At 35.5% G+C, this 17,712-nt stretch overlaps 1 protein-coding gene and 2 long non-coding RNA genes across 5 annotated transcripts; 1 reads left to right on the top strand and 2 right to left on the bottom strand.

The window, feature by feature from the left end:
- The first annotated feature begins 545 nt into the window (after positions 1-545).
- Positions 546-3,909, top strand: LOC135119894 (uncharacterized). 3 transcript variants are annotated; one of them, XM_064044269.1, is made up of 24 exons: positions 546-594; positions 787-945; positions 1,009-1,101; positions 1,161-1,218; positions 1,273-1,346; positions 1,402-1,489; positions 1,550-1,597; positions 1,666-1,739; positions 1,794-1,856; positions 1,911-1,984; positions 2,036-2,137; positions 2,191-2,254; positions 2,310-2,405; positions 2,461-2,531; positions 2,590-2,650; positions 2,716-2,776; positions 2,827-2,923; positions 2,979-3,067; positions 3,126-3,184; positions 3,238-3,298; positions 3,356-3,427; positions 3,481-3,584; positions 3,647-3,778; positions 3,837-3,909. In XM_064044269.1, the coding sequence occupies exons 8-24, from the start codon at positions 1,737-1,739 to the stop codon at positions 3,897-3,899; spliced, it is 1,272 nt and encodes a 423-aa protein (XP_063900339.1). In that variant the 5' UTR covers positions 546-594; positions 787-945; positions 1,009-1,101; positions 1,161-1,218; positions 1,273-1,346; positions 1,402-1,489; positions 1,550-1,597; positions 1,666-1,736; the 3' UTR covers positions 3,900-3,909. The 3 variants fall into 3 exon arrangements, with proteins under 3 accessions (XP_063900339.1, XP_063900340.1, XP_063900338.1); XM_064044270.1 differs by having other exon boundaries at positions 1,009-1,218; positions 3,129-3,184; XM_064044268.1 differs by having other exon boundaries at positions 1,009-1,218.
- Positions 3,910-7,786: 3,877 nt separating this feature from the next.
- On the bottom strand, positions 7,787-8,213 carry LOC135119891 (uncharacterized). The gene is made up of 3 exons (XR_010278405.1): positions 8,152-8,213; positions 7,981-8,058; positions 7,787-7,896 (listed from the first exon to the last, which is right to left on the bottom strand). It is a non-coding gene; the product is annotated as an uncharacterized LOC135119891 (long non-coding RNA).
- Positions 8,214-16,025: 7,812 nt separating this feature from the next.
- Positions 16,026-16,513, bottom strand: LOC135119888 (uncharacterized). The gene is made up of 3 exons (XR_010278402.1): positions 16,427-16,513; positions 16,158-16,361; positions 16,026-16,093 (listed from the first exon to the last, which is right to left on the bottom strand). It is a non-coding gene; the product is annotated as an uncharacterized LOC135119888 (long non-coding RNA).
- Positions 16,514-17,712: the final 1,199 nt, after the last annotated feature.

Raw genomic sequence — 17,712 nt, 5'->3', positions numbered from 1 at the left:
TATGTACCCAAGCGTTATACTTTTACGTAAAAGCAATATAAACCGCGAAAAGCTGCGCAATTTATAACTTTTAATTATCGGTTTGAATAAGTTTTTTAAGATATAATAATTTATTTTGTTTCTATCAGTTTTTAATTGTTATCAGTTATCTTTTTTTTCTTTCTTTGGTTTTTTTATAATAAAAATACCAAACATAAACTAGTCAGGATTTACACTTTTATTCAAGGAACTGTGCTGGTATGATAAATTTACTTGAGAAAAATAGTAGGCAGCCAAAAAAAAAATTTAATTTTCCAAAGACAATATCTCTCATATTGCATATGTAAGTTGACCTTTTATTTTTCAAGTTTTTAGAGGTTGGCAAGTCTTCAACTGATCAAAATTTAGTATACCTGGGTTTAACACATGAAGCAGATGATAATTCAATAAACAAAAAAAATTATTGTATAAAATTTTTTTAAGACGACTAAAACAATAATGCGTGCGGAATAAAAGTTTACAGCAACCTCTTAAAAACTTTGTGCTGATAAGCAACTCCACGTACTTAGGTCAAGCAATGTTTTAAGGCGCCTCTTTAAGCCTTCTGGTATTCAAGTTGAGTTTGTTATGCATTGCGTTTGTTATTATTGTGACCTGGCTTATTTGAGTAAGTTATTCATTTATGCTGGAGCAAAAAATACAACACCTCCCTCAGGTTCCTTTAAGCTCATTAGTTAAAGGCCTCTTTTTGGAAGAAGCTTGCTTAAAGGCTCGTTTCCCTACCATTTTTTATTTTATTTAAAAAAGACTATATAATCTTAGGGAAAAGTGGTAGGAAGTGTAGAAGTAAAAGAGGATTCTTTAATTTTTTATTTAGCTCCATCTATAAAAGAATCCATTGTTTCTGTACAAGTTGAAGTTTGTGGGGAAACTCTGAAGACGGCTTGCAGTTTTCTAAAAGCCGGAGTACCTTTTTATTAACTTTCGCCTTACGAAGCTCTTCTAAAATCACGTTTTATCTCTGACCAGGACGAAGTGGCCGTGCAGGGGGAGGTAGTGGAAGAGTATCCGGGAATATTAAAAATTCTTCTAGATTTGAACATCAACTGCACGGCGTTATATGTTTATGCATTCTATAACCTTTAAAGTTTTATCAGCTGCATGCTGGCCTTTTTAATTAGGCTTACTCTCCTCGAGCTGAAAGATCGTACTTTTCTATAGTAAACCGAGACACTATTCGTAGGTTATAAGTTTTTTAAAAGTTCTTCTTTACTCAATTTTTAAAATTTATAGAGAGAAAAAGAAAAATTTGCACCAAACCGGGAATAAAGCGTGCATTTAAAATTTCCTGTTTGGAAAAGTTAAACGTACTACTACTTTGAATTTTTGTATAGTTTCAGTTTTGATTTAAAATTAACAAAGCTGGAGGTTGAGAGCAGTCCAGACTATTCGTATACTCCGCTTAACGAACTTACATCGTTACCGGATAAATCAGAAGTCAATGTTTATGGTTGCACGACGCGCTTTTTGCTCAGTCATATTTATTTTTATTACATATATACTATTAAAGGAGTTGTTTGCTTTATAAAAGGAAAACCGGAAACTTCAAAGAGTAAAGGTTCACCAACTTTCTTCCGTTTGCGTGGGAATGCAGAGTAGTGTTTGCGAATTACTGATTTTCCCTAGAGTTTTACGTATTAATTTCTATTGGAGATGAGTCTTGGGGATCCGAGCACGGTGTACAAATAACAATCTTTATGGTTATTGTTTTTTTAACAGTTAAAAGGAATAATTTCTTAGCAATTATAAATTAGAAAGACGAGGCGGCGTTGCCCCGGTTAGTTCTTGGAGACGTTGTACGAATCCAGAAGGCGACGGTGACTCGTGTTTTTCCTAAATTTTACAGTTGGGTTCATCTTGTTTTGTGCCAGACTAAATTCTATCAGGGAAAACTGCAATTAAGCCTGAAAAAAGACGACTTCCGTTTTTTAGCCTTCAATTCAAAGCAAGTTTTATAATTTGTTTTTCTATCGAGATCGTTCTAAAGTCTCTATAGACGACTTCGCGTCGAGATACTCAGAAAGCTTGCGTGGGGTGGTGTACTGGAGATCCACCACCCGAAGTGCCGCCAGCAAATTCGCTTCTCCTCAGCCACAAGGTATGTAGTTAGCGTTCATCCGGATTTTGTCTGGCGGTTCCGTTCGTCTCAAGGGTTGCTGTGTCGGACTACGATTTCAAGCGTCTTGCTGAATTGCGGAAGTTTGCATCTCAGAAGGTTTTATCCTTTCTTTTTTTCTTCGAGCTGCATTTTAAAAGATCGGCCCGTACAGCTGGAGCTCGGAATCGAGCTTACCTCCCCCCGACCCTACCTGGTCAAGCTGAAGGACCTGCTGCCGCCCTTCGCAAGTGTTACTGTTGTTGCGCAGGTGGCGCGCTGCGTTCACATAAGCTTGTGGATGCACTTCCTTAAGCTTAATACAGCTTTGCAACGTTTCTAGCGAGGAAAAGGACTCGTGCGTTCTCGAGATCATGGACGGATCCGTTCCTCCTCAGTAGTTCCTCCTCTATTTTTCTTGACACCTCCTTTCTATAATATATTTTTTTGTTCAGCATATCGAAGAGCCAAGTTGCCCCCGGACGTGTCCTTGTGCGCGCTCCCGGATCCACCAAGGCATGATACTGTCAGGCGGATAACTGTCGGAGCTCTTATTTATATGTTATACTTTATTAAAAAAGGAGCAAATAGCTGCTCTGCTTCACAAATGGGTCCTTTTTTCCGGCCTGTTTTCCTTACCGGGTGGGTCGCTTTGCTCTCTACTGCTCTTCGGCTCCTGTTATCCTCAGCAGAAAGTGAAGGCGGCGAGTGCAGGGTCGGTCTGAAGGCGTCTCCCCATGCTTTCTGCCTCCTCTCAGACGACGACGAGGACGTTCAAGAACGCCTGGAGTACCGCTACTTGTTCCTTGCACTTTGGTTTTTTCTCCTCACTACGCTATCGGAGCGGATTATGCCGCCAGGGATGGCCATTCGTGTGCCAGCGTAGAATCGACATGGCGGCTACTCCCAATGACGTGACCTCCTTGTGCTCCGGTAGCATCGCTCCTTCTCTCCTTCCACATGGGCTGCGCGTGGTCACGTATTTTTTCAGTAGTCAGCCACCCGAACAGGAAGATTTCCCCGCTTTCCCAGATATTGCAAGAACACGAGGTTCCTATTGCTGCTTGTTGAAAGGATTCTCCCTATGGCGTCACGCTCTTTAGGCGCCCAATACGTTTCGGTGCAGAGCACGTGTCGTTGCGTTTTTTCCGCGCACTCTGACTGGTACGCGTGTCTTCGCTCGTACCGTTGTGTGCTCTTGCGGACTATGTCTATTAATAGCATTTACTTTCGCCAAGTGTACTGCCTGCGAGGACGGTGTCGTATCGCGCCAACAAGGAGCCTGTTTAAAGTGTACTGCTCTTCTTTTTGCTAAATCTTTAGTGATGATGCTACTAATTAAATAGGCTTTCGTGAGAATAACGACCGTATTGTTTATGAGTATTTCTTTGTCCTGCAAGTCACCGATGGGACGGGAGAAATCGACATCATTGTTGCTAAAAACCACGCGGTGCATTCTTGTCTATCTATCGTCCTCCCCTCACTAGTTTATAATAAAGCTCGCCGACGCAGGTCGAATTTTTAAACGGATTATGCCCTGAAAATCTCTACGACGATGAAAGTAAAGTCCACGGTTTGGCTGGTATATTGGCGTTGGCGTTGAGTGGAGAGTACTTTTTGGATTTGTGCATCCAGTCCTACAAAGTTTGCTGCTTGCCATACGCCCCTTTGCACTGCACTGCTTAAATTATTTTGCTTCGAGGTTAACGGAAATATTAAGTATCAGCTAGTTAGGACGAAACTCCGTTTACTACTGCAATTTTAATGGACGCTCTTTTACTATAATTAAAATAAAACTCGTTCACATATTTTTAGCTCAGCATATCCATATTTTAATAAAATAATACGTGCTATTTCTCTTTGTAGGATGTATTCGAAAATTTTATTAGTTTGCTGGCAAGTGTCTAAGTTAACTATATTTTCTACTTCTTAATTCATTTTTTTTTAAAATACTAAAGAGTTTTTAATAAGATTGTTGAACTGTGAACATTCTTGGTAGCTAGTTTCCACTTGGAATACGGCTACTGAAACTAAGCACTTTTTGTAAGAAAAAAAGTTAAAGCATAACACAAAGCAGTAGACCCGAGATTCTAACTTCTTACCAACCTAATAACTTTCGCAGAAAAGAATTAAGTAGAGCTTCTGATTTGTGTATAACAATATTGAAATTGTAGTAATAAGTTAATTGCAATTATTTGTTAATATCTATTAATAAAACAAGTTTTTTATTTTTAAAAAGACTCTTCGAAGATTTGACGAAGCAAAATTTTAAACTGGTCGTTTAAGTTTATAAATAAAAGGCACTGCTCTCGTTTTTGATAGTTGATATTTTGAATAATTACTGGTTAACATCGCGGATGCAACAAAATATTTAATATGCAAAACTTTAAGTGAAAGTTAAACTTTTATTAAGTAGATTCTATTTGTAGAAACTGCGTTAAGCTGCACATTCATCAAATAAAGAAAACAATATTACTCATTTTATAATTTGAGATATTTTGCCTCATTATAGGCAGGAAATCCATTGTTTTAAACTTTTTATGATAAGGCTTATGAAATATATGATTTATAAGCAAAAGTGTGAATAAAAGACCACTATAAAATTATTTGAACAAAACCAATCAAAAAATATTATGTAAAAATTAGAATTTTTAACAACTTAGTATCATAAATGAGATATTATATTACGAACTCTTGAGGTTCGAGTAAAGTTTTACTTATTACTTTACTTTATTCTAAAGACTACTTTAAATAATACAATTAGCAAAAATTACAGAGTGGGACCATGCCTTTTTTCACGTACCCTTATTTAATTTAAAAATATTAAAATATAAAAAGAAAAGGTTTCTTTAAGCTGTCTAAGAAAGAACTTCAATCACTTCAATTTTTTTAATTGTTTTTTTCACGTGAATATCTTAAGAGTCATGGCCAAGTTTAATAATTGGAACAGGCTTTAATTAAAAGAAATCGATAACAAAACATTATAGGTTTCTAGTTTTTCATTTTATTAAAGAATCCGTGCAATTTAAAGACTCTAAAGAGAGCGCTATACTTTAAGAAGGTAAAATACTATTGTAAAACTTAATCGCACAAAAAGGAGCTAACGCAACAGAGTGAGGAGGTACACCGGCTGAACATTCATTGTGTTTTAGTTAATTTTATACATAGCTCCCAAAACTTACATACAATATAGTGCTACCAGGGAAGTACTGAAGTGTCCCTAAGCTTTAACAAATAAACTATTTATACAGACGCAGCTTCGTTTTAAAAAATAGATTTGTATTGCAATATTAGTTAACGGTTGTTCAGTAATTAGGGACATGAGAAGGCAGTGTTACTGATTTGCCTTTTGCAAAAGTCGTGTGGCTTGTAATACTGATTTTAGCTAGCTCCAGCAACTTTTTAGATTACTACTTCATTAAACATGGTTTTTCTTGTTCTTTGTTAAAATTACCCTGTTAGGCTAGAAAGAAAACCAAACAAGTGACCAAACAAAAAACTGTGAAGCACAATTAAAGGTTGGCAGAATGAAATTTATATGTGTAAGGTTGCTTACATATGTATGATCTGTGGTGTGGCTGCAGTTATCATATTTAAACTAATAAAGGTTAAACAATGCATCATGACAGTCTGTTTCATATAAAAAATTAATAAATCGTTTTGTAGCCCTGACTTTAAGTATGCGATAAGTTAGGCTGAGTTAAAACCCAACTAAAGGATAAAACTTTCCTTTTAAAAATCTAAGCTAGCAGCGAGCGCACCAGTTATTAAAAGACCAGACTTAATTTTATTATAAAAGATATAGCGAAGGAGGCCTTAGCTTGCCTGAAATACTGTAGTAGCCACAATATAGAAGTTTAATACATTTACTATTGTAAATATAGAGAAAAATAATCTTTTCACTTTTATAGGCTTAAAGGGGGAATTTGAGGTATGTCCCTTATATAGCCAACGACTTACAACAAATTTGTTAATATGCTACCATTTTATCAACATTTGACATAAAAATTTTAAACGAATTTCAATCAGATATTTTTTTGTATAATAAAGATTTCTGTGCGTTAATAAAAATAATATTTACAGCCTTACTTTGATTTTTCTTAATAAACTTCTACCAGACCACTCGAAAATTATATACTGAATTATAGACGACTTACAAACAAGCAATGCCATTCAATAACGCTCAAGGAATTTTATATAACCTTTTTTTCACCTAAAGGTTTAAAATGTTTCGTTTGCTCCCTCTTTGAAATCGCCAATATGAAAGGAGGTTAAAAATTATAAATTTACAAACTTTATTAAAAAATAAAAAGCGAAGAAATTGAGTAAAGATCACAGGAAACGATTTATCTTACTGAGTAAACCGGGCTACGCCCTCGCTAAAATCAAACGGCATATATATAAAGTTTTATAGTGTTATTTCTAGCTTTTAAAAGCGTAGTGCTCTACAAGCGGAATGTAGTTCCTCTAACTTGTCACGAATAGGGAAAAACGAAATATTTTACTAGAATAGCTTGCATCAAACACCAAAGACCTGAAGCCTTTAGCTGACGTATGCCCATCTCCCTTTTCTATATATTTATTGACCTTTCAATAATCATTGCTAACTGCATAACCCACTAAAAGCTGAATCTATTAGAATTTTCTTACTGGGCTAATCTAACAAATCAGATTTGCTTTACATAATTTTTATTGTGCTTTAACTTTAACCTTTCTAACGCAGAAGCATTTAAAACAGACCATCGTATCCGTGATCGTTCTTCGGTAAATAGACCTAAGTTATAGTTGTGCCTAATGTTCAGTGAAACCAAATAGCAGGAGCGACATTTTACAAAGCAAAAATGTTAGTTGTAAAAAAAGTCCTTATTTAAAATTTGGTTTAATAAAAATCTTACGTAAGCAAGAAATCGAAACTGAAATTACATGTTTAATAGTTAATAACGACAGACTTTTGCGAAAGTAAAAAAATATATATTTTTTAAGTAACAAAGACTTAAAATTAGCTATTAAAATTAATTTAAAAGTTTAACTTTTAGTTATCACAAATTATTAAAGTCTTTCTTTAATAAACCTAAGAGCTTTTCTCCTTCAAGATTAAAAAAAAAACATTTCACTGTTGCAAGCCACTTTAGTCTACAGAGTTGCGATCAATAAAGAAAAGAACTGGTACTACTGTGCCATTTAAGAATATTACCAACTTTAGCGCGCTTGATGTAAAGTGTGTGTTTAAATAAACTGATTATAAAACTTAGAATGAGGCGCTCACACTAATAAAGACCTTAAAGCAGACTTAATATTAATATTAAACTCGAAATTTGGTCCGTATTAATATCATGAACTCATAAAAAGTCTAATCGCTGCAACAAAAAGTACTGTAACTTTATTTTTATCTTTACTTAAATATTAATAAACCCAATTTCACTACACAAGTTTTACTGTGACTACAATAAAATTTATAAGATGCTTCATATACTATAAGTTATAAACACTAGATAAATTATGTTCAGGTAACCAAAAGTTAGAATAGATTATATTAATAAAAATATTATAAACTATTAAAAAAAAGAGTTACTTCTCCTTTATATAATAAGTCATCAATCCCCCTCCCCACCCCTCCCCCCCTCTTTCTCTTTTTTAATTTCTTTAATTTCAAGCATTAAATTAGTTAAGTTTAAATTAAGTTTCTTTTTTAAATCTTTTACTGCAAGATACATACTTTCTAAGGAATTTTTGTCCAAGGGACTATACTTAAATTCGAACTCCTGCAAAAAAAGAATAGGTTATATAAAAAAGACTAAAAGTTTTATAACGATATTGTAACAAGTAGAAATTATTAAAAAATATACCTTGTTTTCATCGTTAGCAATAACTGTCGCCTTAACCAACGCTACCTTCTCCATAACAATCATAAGGAAAGGTAAATACTAATAAAGAGAAAAGCATATTATTAAAAAGCAACCATAAACCAACAAGTGACTTTTTTTTTAATTGTAAGCAAGCTAACTAACGCCTACAACCTTAATGACCGGCGCCGCCCTAGTTTGTCCGGCTTAAAAACTTTGTTCGAAATGGAACTGCTGCCGTTTCTACAGACATTTGTACCGCTAGTGAGCTCATCAACTTACATAGCCACGCTTTCTACTGTTTCGCGGTACGTTCTTCTTTGTAAATATATTAATTTATGATGAGAAAACCCGCGAAAATTTAATTGTAACTACGCACAATACTATTTATTCATAAAACTAAGCAGTCTGCGTTCAATTAGGTCAAGAATTTGTAAATTCATCAGTAGTATATAGAATAGAGGATGCTGTCTTGGCGGATAACGGTATACACACCAGTTTTGTCACACCCATGGCAGTGAACGACATTACCTCTGTTATGTTTGGATTATACGTTTCTGTTATGAGCTTTATAAAAAAATAACTAGTAAGGATATTGTATAATAGTTGATAAAACTTTTAAAAGATTTTTACTTAGTATGTTAGAATTATTTTTTTAAAAATTATTTACATTTTTAAGAGGATGTTGTGAAGGTTAACTTGAGTATGAAAAGACCTTTTAAAAGATATTGTCCTTACTTAAATTTTGTGAAAGTGCTTTGAAAATTTAAAGCATCTAGAGTTAGTATGGTGTGAAGGAGAAGATTTTGTTAAAAGGAGTTTATTTCTTTTATTTTGCATATAAGAAAGTAGTCGTTTCTTTGCAAGTTACTTAAAGGAAGTTATAGCGTTTAAAGTAACCGATGAATTTTAAATAAGCCAATATACACCTTGTTTCCCATTAAAATATTAGATGCTATTTTATCCTTTTAAACAATAAAGTAGGTTTATAATCGTTACTTGATATCTCGTTTAGTAGTAGTTAATGTGTATAAAAAAAGTTATTAACTAACTTATTGCGCATATATGCTACACCACCAACCTTAAAACTTGTTGGGACGTAAATTATTAGAAATAAAATTAATAAACTTTATAGTTTCGTATTGCCAAGCCTCAAACTTTAAAGTTTTTTAAAGCAAAAAATTTTGCCTAATGAAAGAAAATTTTAACTTAATTCTTTCAACGAAATATTTTTTGTGAACTTGAGTATTATAAATATAAAATAAATAAAAATACATTGCAGAATGCATAAAAATTTAATATAGGTAAATCGAAACCTATAAAAAATTACAGTATTTTATAATCTATATAAATATTATAAAATCTTGAACATAGAACCTGGTGCACGAGTCGTACTAACATTGGCACTTGCAAAGTGTATTAGTTATTTAGTTATCATGCCGTATTGTTAACAGCATTAATTCAAATACGGCTTGTGTCGTATTAATATAAATATGAGTAAAACCCAATTAACTTTAAAATATAATATACAAAAAATCTTAACAATAGATTAGAGATTTCAAAAGGGCCCATGCTTTTTAGCTAGTTCGCTAGTTAAAGCTTATTATAACGAAACGGAGCTGCACTGGTGTAATCTGGGATAATTGCTCTTTTATGCACTTATCGCGTTTCTACATGCTTAATAATAACGCCTTACGTCGTTTGTATAAGATTTTTAAAAAAAAGGATGACCTTTCAAGAATTTACGTTAAAGCTATCTTCGTAGTTAATTATTAGCACGAAGAGCTTAAACTAACTCGTCTTGAAACACGGACCAAGGAGTCTAACGTATACGCGAGTCTTCGTGGCAAACTTAAAGACCCAATGAAAGTCACAGAGTTGTCGGAGAAATTCAGCGTTTTTTATCTATTAAAGGTGCGCGCGAAGTCGTAGTTGGTAAGGGGGTTTGTGTAAATTACAATCAATTAAAAGCGAGTATAAGAGTGTCCTTGAATTCAAAAAGTAAATCTAGTTGCATGCATATGTTAAAAATCATAGATTCCTCAGATAATTTGATTTTAGATTTATTTATATTAGGAGAAAATTGTTTAAAACAAATGAAAATTTTGTGGACGCTGCCCCTTCTTCTCCCCTTTTCCTTTCTTTTTTTCTATTACGTTATAATCACGTATTTATTTTGACTTAAGAAGATTACTTAACTCTAGATCTTGTATTTATCAGATAATTAATTATTTTTGTTCATTTCTTTAATTTATATATAATATTCTAAAAAATCCTATTTACTTTTCGAAACTATTAAGAAATTCCTACGGTAGCCACTTATAAAGGCACAAAACGCGAGCAAATTGTTAGCGCACTTTTCAGATTTAAGACCAATTTGAAGTGAATACGCAATTTATCTATTTTTATATCTATGATCAATGCAAATAAAAGAATTGAGTCACTTCTTGCTCCGCAGGTTTCTCTTTTTTTTGTGTTTGTTTGTTGGTTAATTAATGAAATGGGCTCCTCCCTTCTGGAAGCCGAATCACGAATGCTAATTTATTAGATACTATTGAGGAGCTTTGTAAAGCTGACGGCTGCGAAATTGATGTTACAGGACCCTGAAAAAACGTCTTCTATAAAAAACGCGACAAAAAGACTAAAAGAACCGATGGAATATTGTTCAATTAGAATTACTAATGCTAAACCTTACTCTGCTCTCTAAATACTTAACGAGCCTTGAAAAGAAGAAGTCTTAAAAGAGAAGTGAAGGAAATAATTTTATAAAAAAGGGCATTGAAATAAATTATAACAATACTATTAACAACCACATTAATAACAGTAAAAACAAAAAGAATAATAAATTTTAGTAATAATACTTTTGCAAATAACCTTGATAGATAAATTATTAGATATATCACTAAAAATATTTCTTATAATTGTTACGAAGATACCCTTGACTTGGAGAATGAACAACAAATTTATGCCCGAAATACCTCCCGCTACTCCGGGGCGCTTTCCGCTCCTGCACCTCCCAGGAGATATAATAAGAGCTCGCCTGTGACCCTTGCGAAAAACATTAGAATCATTTTTAAAAACCTGCCAATCAACGCACCAATAATATTCCGAAGTCTAAGAATACGCGTCTAGGTATTATAATATTCCCAGCCATAATGGACGAGTATCGAGCCACCATTATGCCAATGCGTTATGCAGCGCTACCTCTTTTCATCTACCAACTTCAGAGGGCAAGCCTTTAAAGTCTGCTCATTGCAGAACCTATTGCCACCTCGACCGTCCGAACCGTCGATTGAGACATGCACGCAAGACATCTTCCCCCCCCCCACGTGACAAGGATGCACGCGGAAGACACTATCGATGGGATACAGAGAAATCGATCTTTACAAATGATGCTAGTGAATATAACGAGGAGTAATCTACAAAAGCTGTTGGATTTCAAGAAGGTTTTCTCTCTTCAAGTTAGGGTGGAAGAACTCCGAAAGAGTACTCAGGTCGGACGGTGCCACTGCTGTAATGCATTTGGACACAGCGCAAGTTTCTACCCTGCAGCCCCCGTTGAATAAGTGTGGTGAGAGCCACTTGGCTGCACAGTGCACGAAAGCGCGGAAAGTCTCCCAGTTTTTCTAAATGTATGACGCACATTGCCAATTATGGTGACTGCAAACATTATCCGCAAAAACCTACACCATTTAAATAAACTGCTCTACCAACACTTTAAAAACAGACCTCGTCATTTCCTTATACCGCTCGCTTGGCCTTAAAGACAACTCTTCAGACCAACCCCCAACAACCGCAACTGTGGCTTCAAAAATTGCTTTCAAGTTTGACGACCAACCTGTGAACAATGGGTGGGATGGTGAACTGCCTAATTTCTGTTTACAATGGTTTTTAGGCAACAAGCACTTCATTATATCCCGTCTTCTCTTTTGGAAGGCTGATTGCCCTCTACATAGGAAACAAGGGTTACAGGAATTGATGCCACGCGAAAGAATTGACTTGTTTGTTATTAGTGAGACTCATACTCTTCCCAACGTTCCATTCAATCTCTGCAATTTTTGACGTACCGTTAAGCCTTGATAAAGCGGTGGAGAGCGCAGTTACTTTGGTCAGACGAGACCTACACATTGTGATATCTTTGCTAGTTCTGCAAAGCATTGACACGGTTGGAGTTTGCCTTTACTTAATTAGCCAGGAGCCCATGTCGGTTATCGCAGCTTACAAGTCCCCAGTAGGTCACTTATTACTACAGATCTCTGCCATTTTTAGAAATTTCTTTAGATGTAGTAAGTGGAAGCATCCCTCGTGCATGAGCCATGTCGATTACTTTAAAGGCTGTACCCCGATCTTACACCGACGAGCGTGAACTGCGAGTCTTAGAACCACAGTAAGCACGCAAATGGCGAAGGCATCAGACGTATCCATCTGCCAGTTCTTCCTGGTTTAAGTGACGATAAGGAGTTGCTGAGGACATAAACCGGAACTTTTATGAGCTGGGCTCAATTCCCCGAGGCTCTATAAACTTTTTTCAACATCTTCCGTCATACTCAGGCCGCCCGCTCTATTAACGTTTCTGTTATTAAATTCGAGGGCGCTTTGACCAAATCTTACCACACCGCCACGACAACACGTGAAGTTGTTTTGCCCTAACAGCTTGCCTGATGAATTGAAGGCCCTCATCTGCGAGTGGCGACGCCTTTTTCTAGTGACCACGGTACCTGAACACCCCGAAAATAAATTAGCGCTTAATAGAGTACAATGCCGCATTTGAAAAAAGCTTTTGGCTCTTTACAACCGATTGTGGGAGACAACGTTAATTAATATATCGGATGATAACACCAACGGTCGCGTATCTTTCTGGAAGTTTATTAGGAAATATAGGGAGCGCGTTAACCATTACCTGCCATGGGTGACGGCAATAATGTAGCGAGAAATGATGCTGACAAAGCGACACTTTTTACATACTGATGCCACTCTGTGTGTACCACTTGCTTATTTAGTTGCTGATAAAGTGCTTGTAAATCAAACTTCCTTGCTGATGCAGAGGAACAACTTGAGCCAATCATCATAGTCAAAATCATAGAGATTGTTAACGCTTTACAAAGACGAAAGTCGCCTGACCCCGAGGGCATCATCAACTATTGTTAAGCAATTACCAATGATGGCGGTAGAGCGCCTACGCTCTCATCAACTCTACGAAGTCTCTCTGCACCTTCCCATTGCACTGGAAGACAGCAACTGTTGTGATGACCCCGAAGACGCCACGACCAGCATCTACGCCAAGCAAATACAGGTTTATCAGCCTCTTGTCAGCTGTTGGCAAAATAGCTGAGGCGGCCTTATTATGCCGTTTAAAAGAATTTGTTGACGCAAGCCACGCCCTGCCTGAGATCCAATTTAGATTTCGACAAGGACACTCCACGCCCCAAGAATTCCTTCGCTTTACAGAGTGGACGCCCCGTGCCTTTAATTAAAAGAAGACAACAGGCGCTGTCTTTCTTGCCGTCGAAAAAGCGTTTGACCGGCTTTGCCATAGGGACTTGCTTCACAAATTGCGCGACATAGCTCTTCCTATTATCCATTTTAACGTGCTTAAATCTTACCTTTAAAACAGCGATTTAATATACGTGTGGGCGTGGGCGATGCCCGATCGTCCTTACTCTTTGTACTTTGTGTATAAGACGTGTTACAGCCTGAGGCCCCCCCCCCCCCCCCCCACCCCCCCTTCCTCACACACACGGACTGCCTTTTTTCTAGAATGACACGGCGATTTACTCCTTGTTAAAGAAGTCACCTGCGCTAACGTCTGCAATACTACCTAGTGACGCTTGCCAACTGTTGTCGTCGTTGGAAAATTATTACTGTGGAGAAGAGCAAAGCCCTTTTTATTATATAGAAGCGCACTACACCATTACCGCCGCTGACCTTTAGAAGCAAGGTACTCCTTGGTGTCCTCAGGCGATATAGGGGAGTCATAATTTAAGGTAAGCTCTTGAGGCAACCACCCTTAGACTATATCATTGCGAAGATCAATGTGGCGGTTTGAATCCTTTACCCTTTACTTTTTGCCCGAAGCAAACTCTTACTGCACGACAAACGTCGCTTTACTTGTTGTGCATCCTACCGATCATGACTGGGACTTCGGCTCATCGGCAATAGTCTCTTCGCTTCAAGTGAGACAAAAAAGCTGAAGAAATTTTTTTTTCTTTTAGAATATCAATAATTAAAACCCCAAGAGCAAATTATAACACCAACTTCCTTGTAAGACTGTCGTGGTCAAAATATGGTTCTTTTATTAGAGATATGCAATCCTTATGGAAATATTGTGCACATTAATGCAGCCTACATGCTCAAACACCAATAAAGATTCAACCATGAAACAATGTGGACACGGGCGCCTACCAATACTAACAGGTTAAATACGTAAAACCGTAACCCCGGGATCTGGAGTAGTCGTGATAGCTCAGCAATTAAAAGCATAGTGCACATATTTAAGTTAGTGAAATCGATTCCTACCAAGGAAATACCCTTTATTGGGCTTTCATAAACGTTATTACATAGTAAACAGTCATTCAAAGCTTACTAGAATATCTGCTTATATGGGTCTTTATCACTGAAAACACAACTTTATTCCAGCAAGTAAGCTTAACTAAATAGTTGTATTCATTGTAAGGAGTTTGTCTTTATGGAATAATCAAAAAATATTTTAGCGCGAACCCGTGTTTTATTAAAAACTATAGGTTTGGTCACGGAAGTCCTTACTTAAAAAAGATTTGTCCGAACATTCCTTATCTTAGAAGGGAAGACTAAAATATGCTTGATATAAAGAATGAAGAAAAAGATAAACGAGTTTAATTAAGTCCAATGCAATTTTAAATTTGCAATTTTTTTATAAAGATGCTTTAAATGCGAGAATTAGTGTTGTTGGTAATGACGCAAAATCTAAACATATAGAATACTAATTGCTAAAGTAAATAAGACATTTAACCTTTTAAATTAAGGGATTCAACGCCACAATAAATACGTTAAAAAAATTTATGAATTACCACAACAGCTATTATGGAGAAATAAAAAAAACCGATAAAGGTAGCGAATTTATTAACTATAGTTTCAATTAAGACTTTTCAAAAGGAGGGGATTAAAACTGTAAAGAGGTTCAGAACTTATCTAACATGACCTGAGATAAACAATCAAAGTCTTTCAAAATACAATGGAGAGAGGCTGTCCGTTATGCAGTCTCAAGCCTCAATTCTAGATGTCATCCTAAAGAAGGGCGAACAACTCACGCCTTACCAACTTTTTGATTTTAGCTCCGGCCTTGATTCATTAAAACCATCAGACTGCAAAGTCTTATACATATATATTCCGAACTTTAAAAAAAACGCTAGAGTGCCTTCAGAGGTGTTCTTCTTTCTAAACCAACAGCTTGCACAGACGAATATGATAGACTCGGAATCAACACACCAAAAAATTAAGTTGTTTTTAAGACGAGTTAATACATTTCAATAATAACATAAATTTAATCTACACGTAAATCTTTTTAGAACTAATGAATCAAAAAAATCCCGTATTAATAAAAAACCCAAGAATTTACTTAGATAAGTTTACACATAGTAAGGCAAACAATTTTGAGGAAGTTGAGAACAACTTAGAAAACATCGTTTAAATAAATTAACCTTCGTTAAGCACAGAAAAAAACGACCCGAAGCCGCTAAATGACAAACCAAAAAGTCTTTTACCTGTAGTATTACCTAATAAAAACCTCATAAGAAAAGGTCGAACAAAGTTAATATCTTGGAAAAGATAAAGAAACAAAAGCAGAATATATCTGCTTTAAATATTAGGAATAGAATGCCTGAAAGCAAGAAAAAATACCAAGATATGGAATGCTTTTCAAACAAATAACAGGACAATGCAATCAAAAGGCCCTCCGAAAGTAATACCAACACACTATTTAAGTACCTATAATTATGAACGCTTTTTTAACTCATGAAACTTACAACATATTAAGAAGTGAAGCAATCAAGAGTAAATATTTAAATATATTCATCGGCTATAAACAAACTCACTTCACTACTAGAGTATGATTTTGAAATAATAACTGAAAATAGTTTTTCTAGAATAAAATAATTAAAGCTACATATTAACACCGACAAATAATAAAAACCCAGCTTAGTTACCGTAGACTTTTAATACATCCTATTTCCGAGTATTAAGACTTTTCTTAGCTTCAGCCAAATCACGAAGTTTCCCGACCATGCAGTGGAGATAACGGCATTTTTACATAGTAAACTACAAATTAACATTTGTACATACACTGCAAGGTATAAATTTTTCAAAAAAAAAGTTATTCTATTCTCAAAGAAGGCTAAAGGAGCAATAACCTAAACACCAAAAAAATGCATTAAAACAAGTATTGCTTTCAATGATCTAAAAGAATCAGCGATACTTTTCTATCGAGCCTCGTCCACAAGGCTAAAAGTACTATTTTTGCTTTGGGTTTGCTCTGGGTAATGCTACTATTTTTACCCTCCAGAGGGACATTATATATAATTAAACCGCAAAAAGCACGTAAAGAGAACGGTAACTTGTTTTCTCTGTCGAGGCATGCCCATGTAGGAGCGCCTTCTATCTTTTTAGCTTCTTAAACGGCTTGTCTTGAGCGAGCGTCCTAGACTCGAACTGGAACTACAGCGGCCCAAGCTATTCAAAGGTCATGGTTAAAAGTTAGGCCACGGTTGCTATCAAAGTAAATTAAATGGTTGTGGGTATTTACTTTGTTTATTATTATTAAGAAAGGGAACCAAAAAATCTTTCCCGACAGTATGACAAAGAGTATATAAAGTAGACACGTGTGTAGCTGCTTCCCTTTTCCCCCTACCCTCTTTCGTTTTTTCTACTTTTCCTTTTGCTTATTACAGCCCTCACTAGTTTTAAGGCGCTATTTTAAAACCCTACACTGAAATTCTGTATATTTCAAACTATAAATATAATTTTACTGTATACACCAAATATTACAGTCAATTGGTTCCTTATACACAATGCATTTTGAAACTCTTAAAACTTACGTACATTTGTTACTCCGGGGTACATGGTGATAAAGATATGATTTATTTTTGATTAAATTTAACAAAAACCTATTATTATGAACTTTATGAAGGAAAAGGTCTACTTTCCACTGAACAGAGAAACTCGATAGGTACTCATTTACGAAATTTATAAATAGAATAACATGAGGAAAGTAAGTTAGCATTTAGGGAATTGCCACGAACTATCATTTGTAAAGATAAGGCGCCGTTCATTTTAGTTAACTTTCCCCCTTTTCCGCGGACACGACTTAGATTAATAACAGAGGTCTGCAAATATAATTTTTTTTCAGCTGCATTAAATATTTTTGGTAAAGTTTATATTTATGTTATCTAGGATGACAAACCCAAAAGACCTCCATTTCTCCCCTATCACGTACATTTTTTGCAAAATAAAGGGGGTTACAACAAAATTTTATAACAGCGATGAAAAAAAAACACTAATTTTATTGCATTGAACTAAGCGCAAATAATTCCTTCATGGTATATTTATCATTATCCGTTCACTCTTTTTGTTTGGAAACCCTTTCTTCTTCTCGTTGATGCCCCTCCGAAAATGCTTTTGGTTTCCATTTTCCGTTTCAGTCAGCTCGCATGCTCGCATTCCATCCTCCTGGGTAGCGTCTTTCGAAAAACAGCCTGTAGGAAT

Source organism: Zophobas morio, unplaced genomic scaffold, assembly GCF_036711695.1.
Source record: "Zophobas morio isolate AGI-343-1 ecotype UQ-CSIRO unplaced genomic scaffold, CSIRO_AGI_Zmor_V1 ptg000314l, whole genome shotgun sequence".
Lineage (NCBI taxonomy): Eukaryota > Metazoa > Arthropoda > Insecta > Coleoptera > Tenebrionidae > Zophobas > Zophobas morio.
This window is presented reverse-complemented; position numbering and strand designations above follow the sequence as displayed.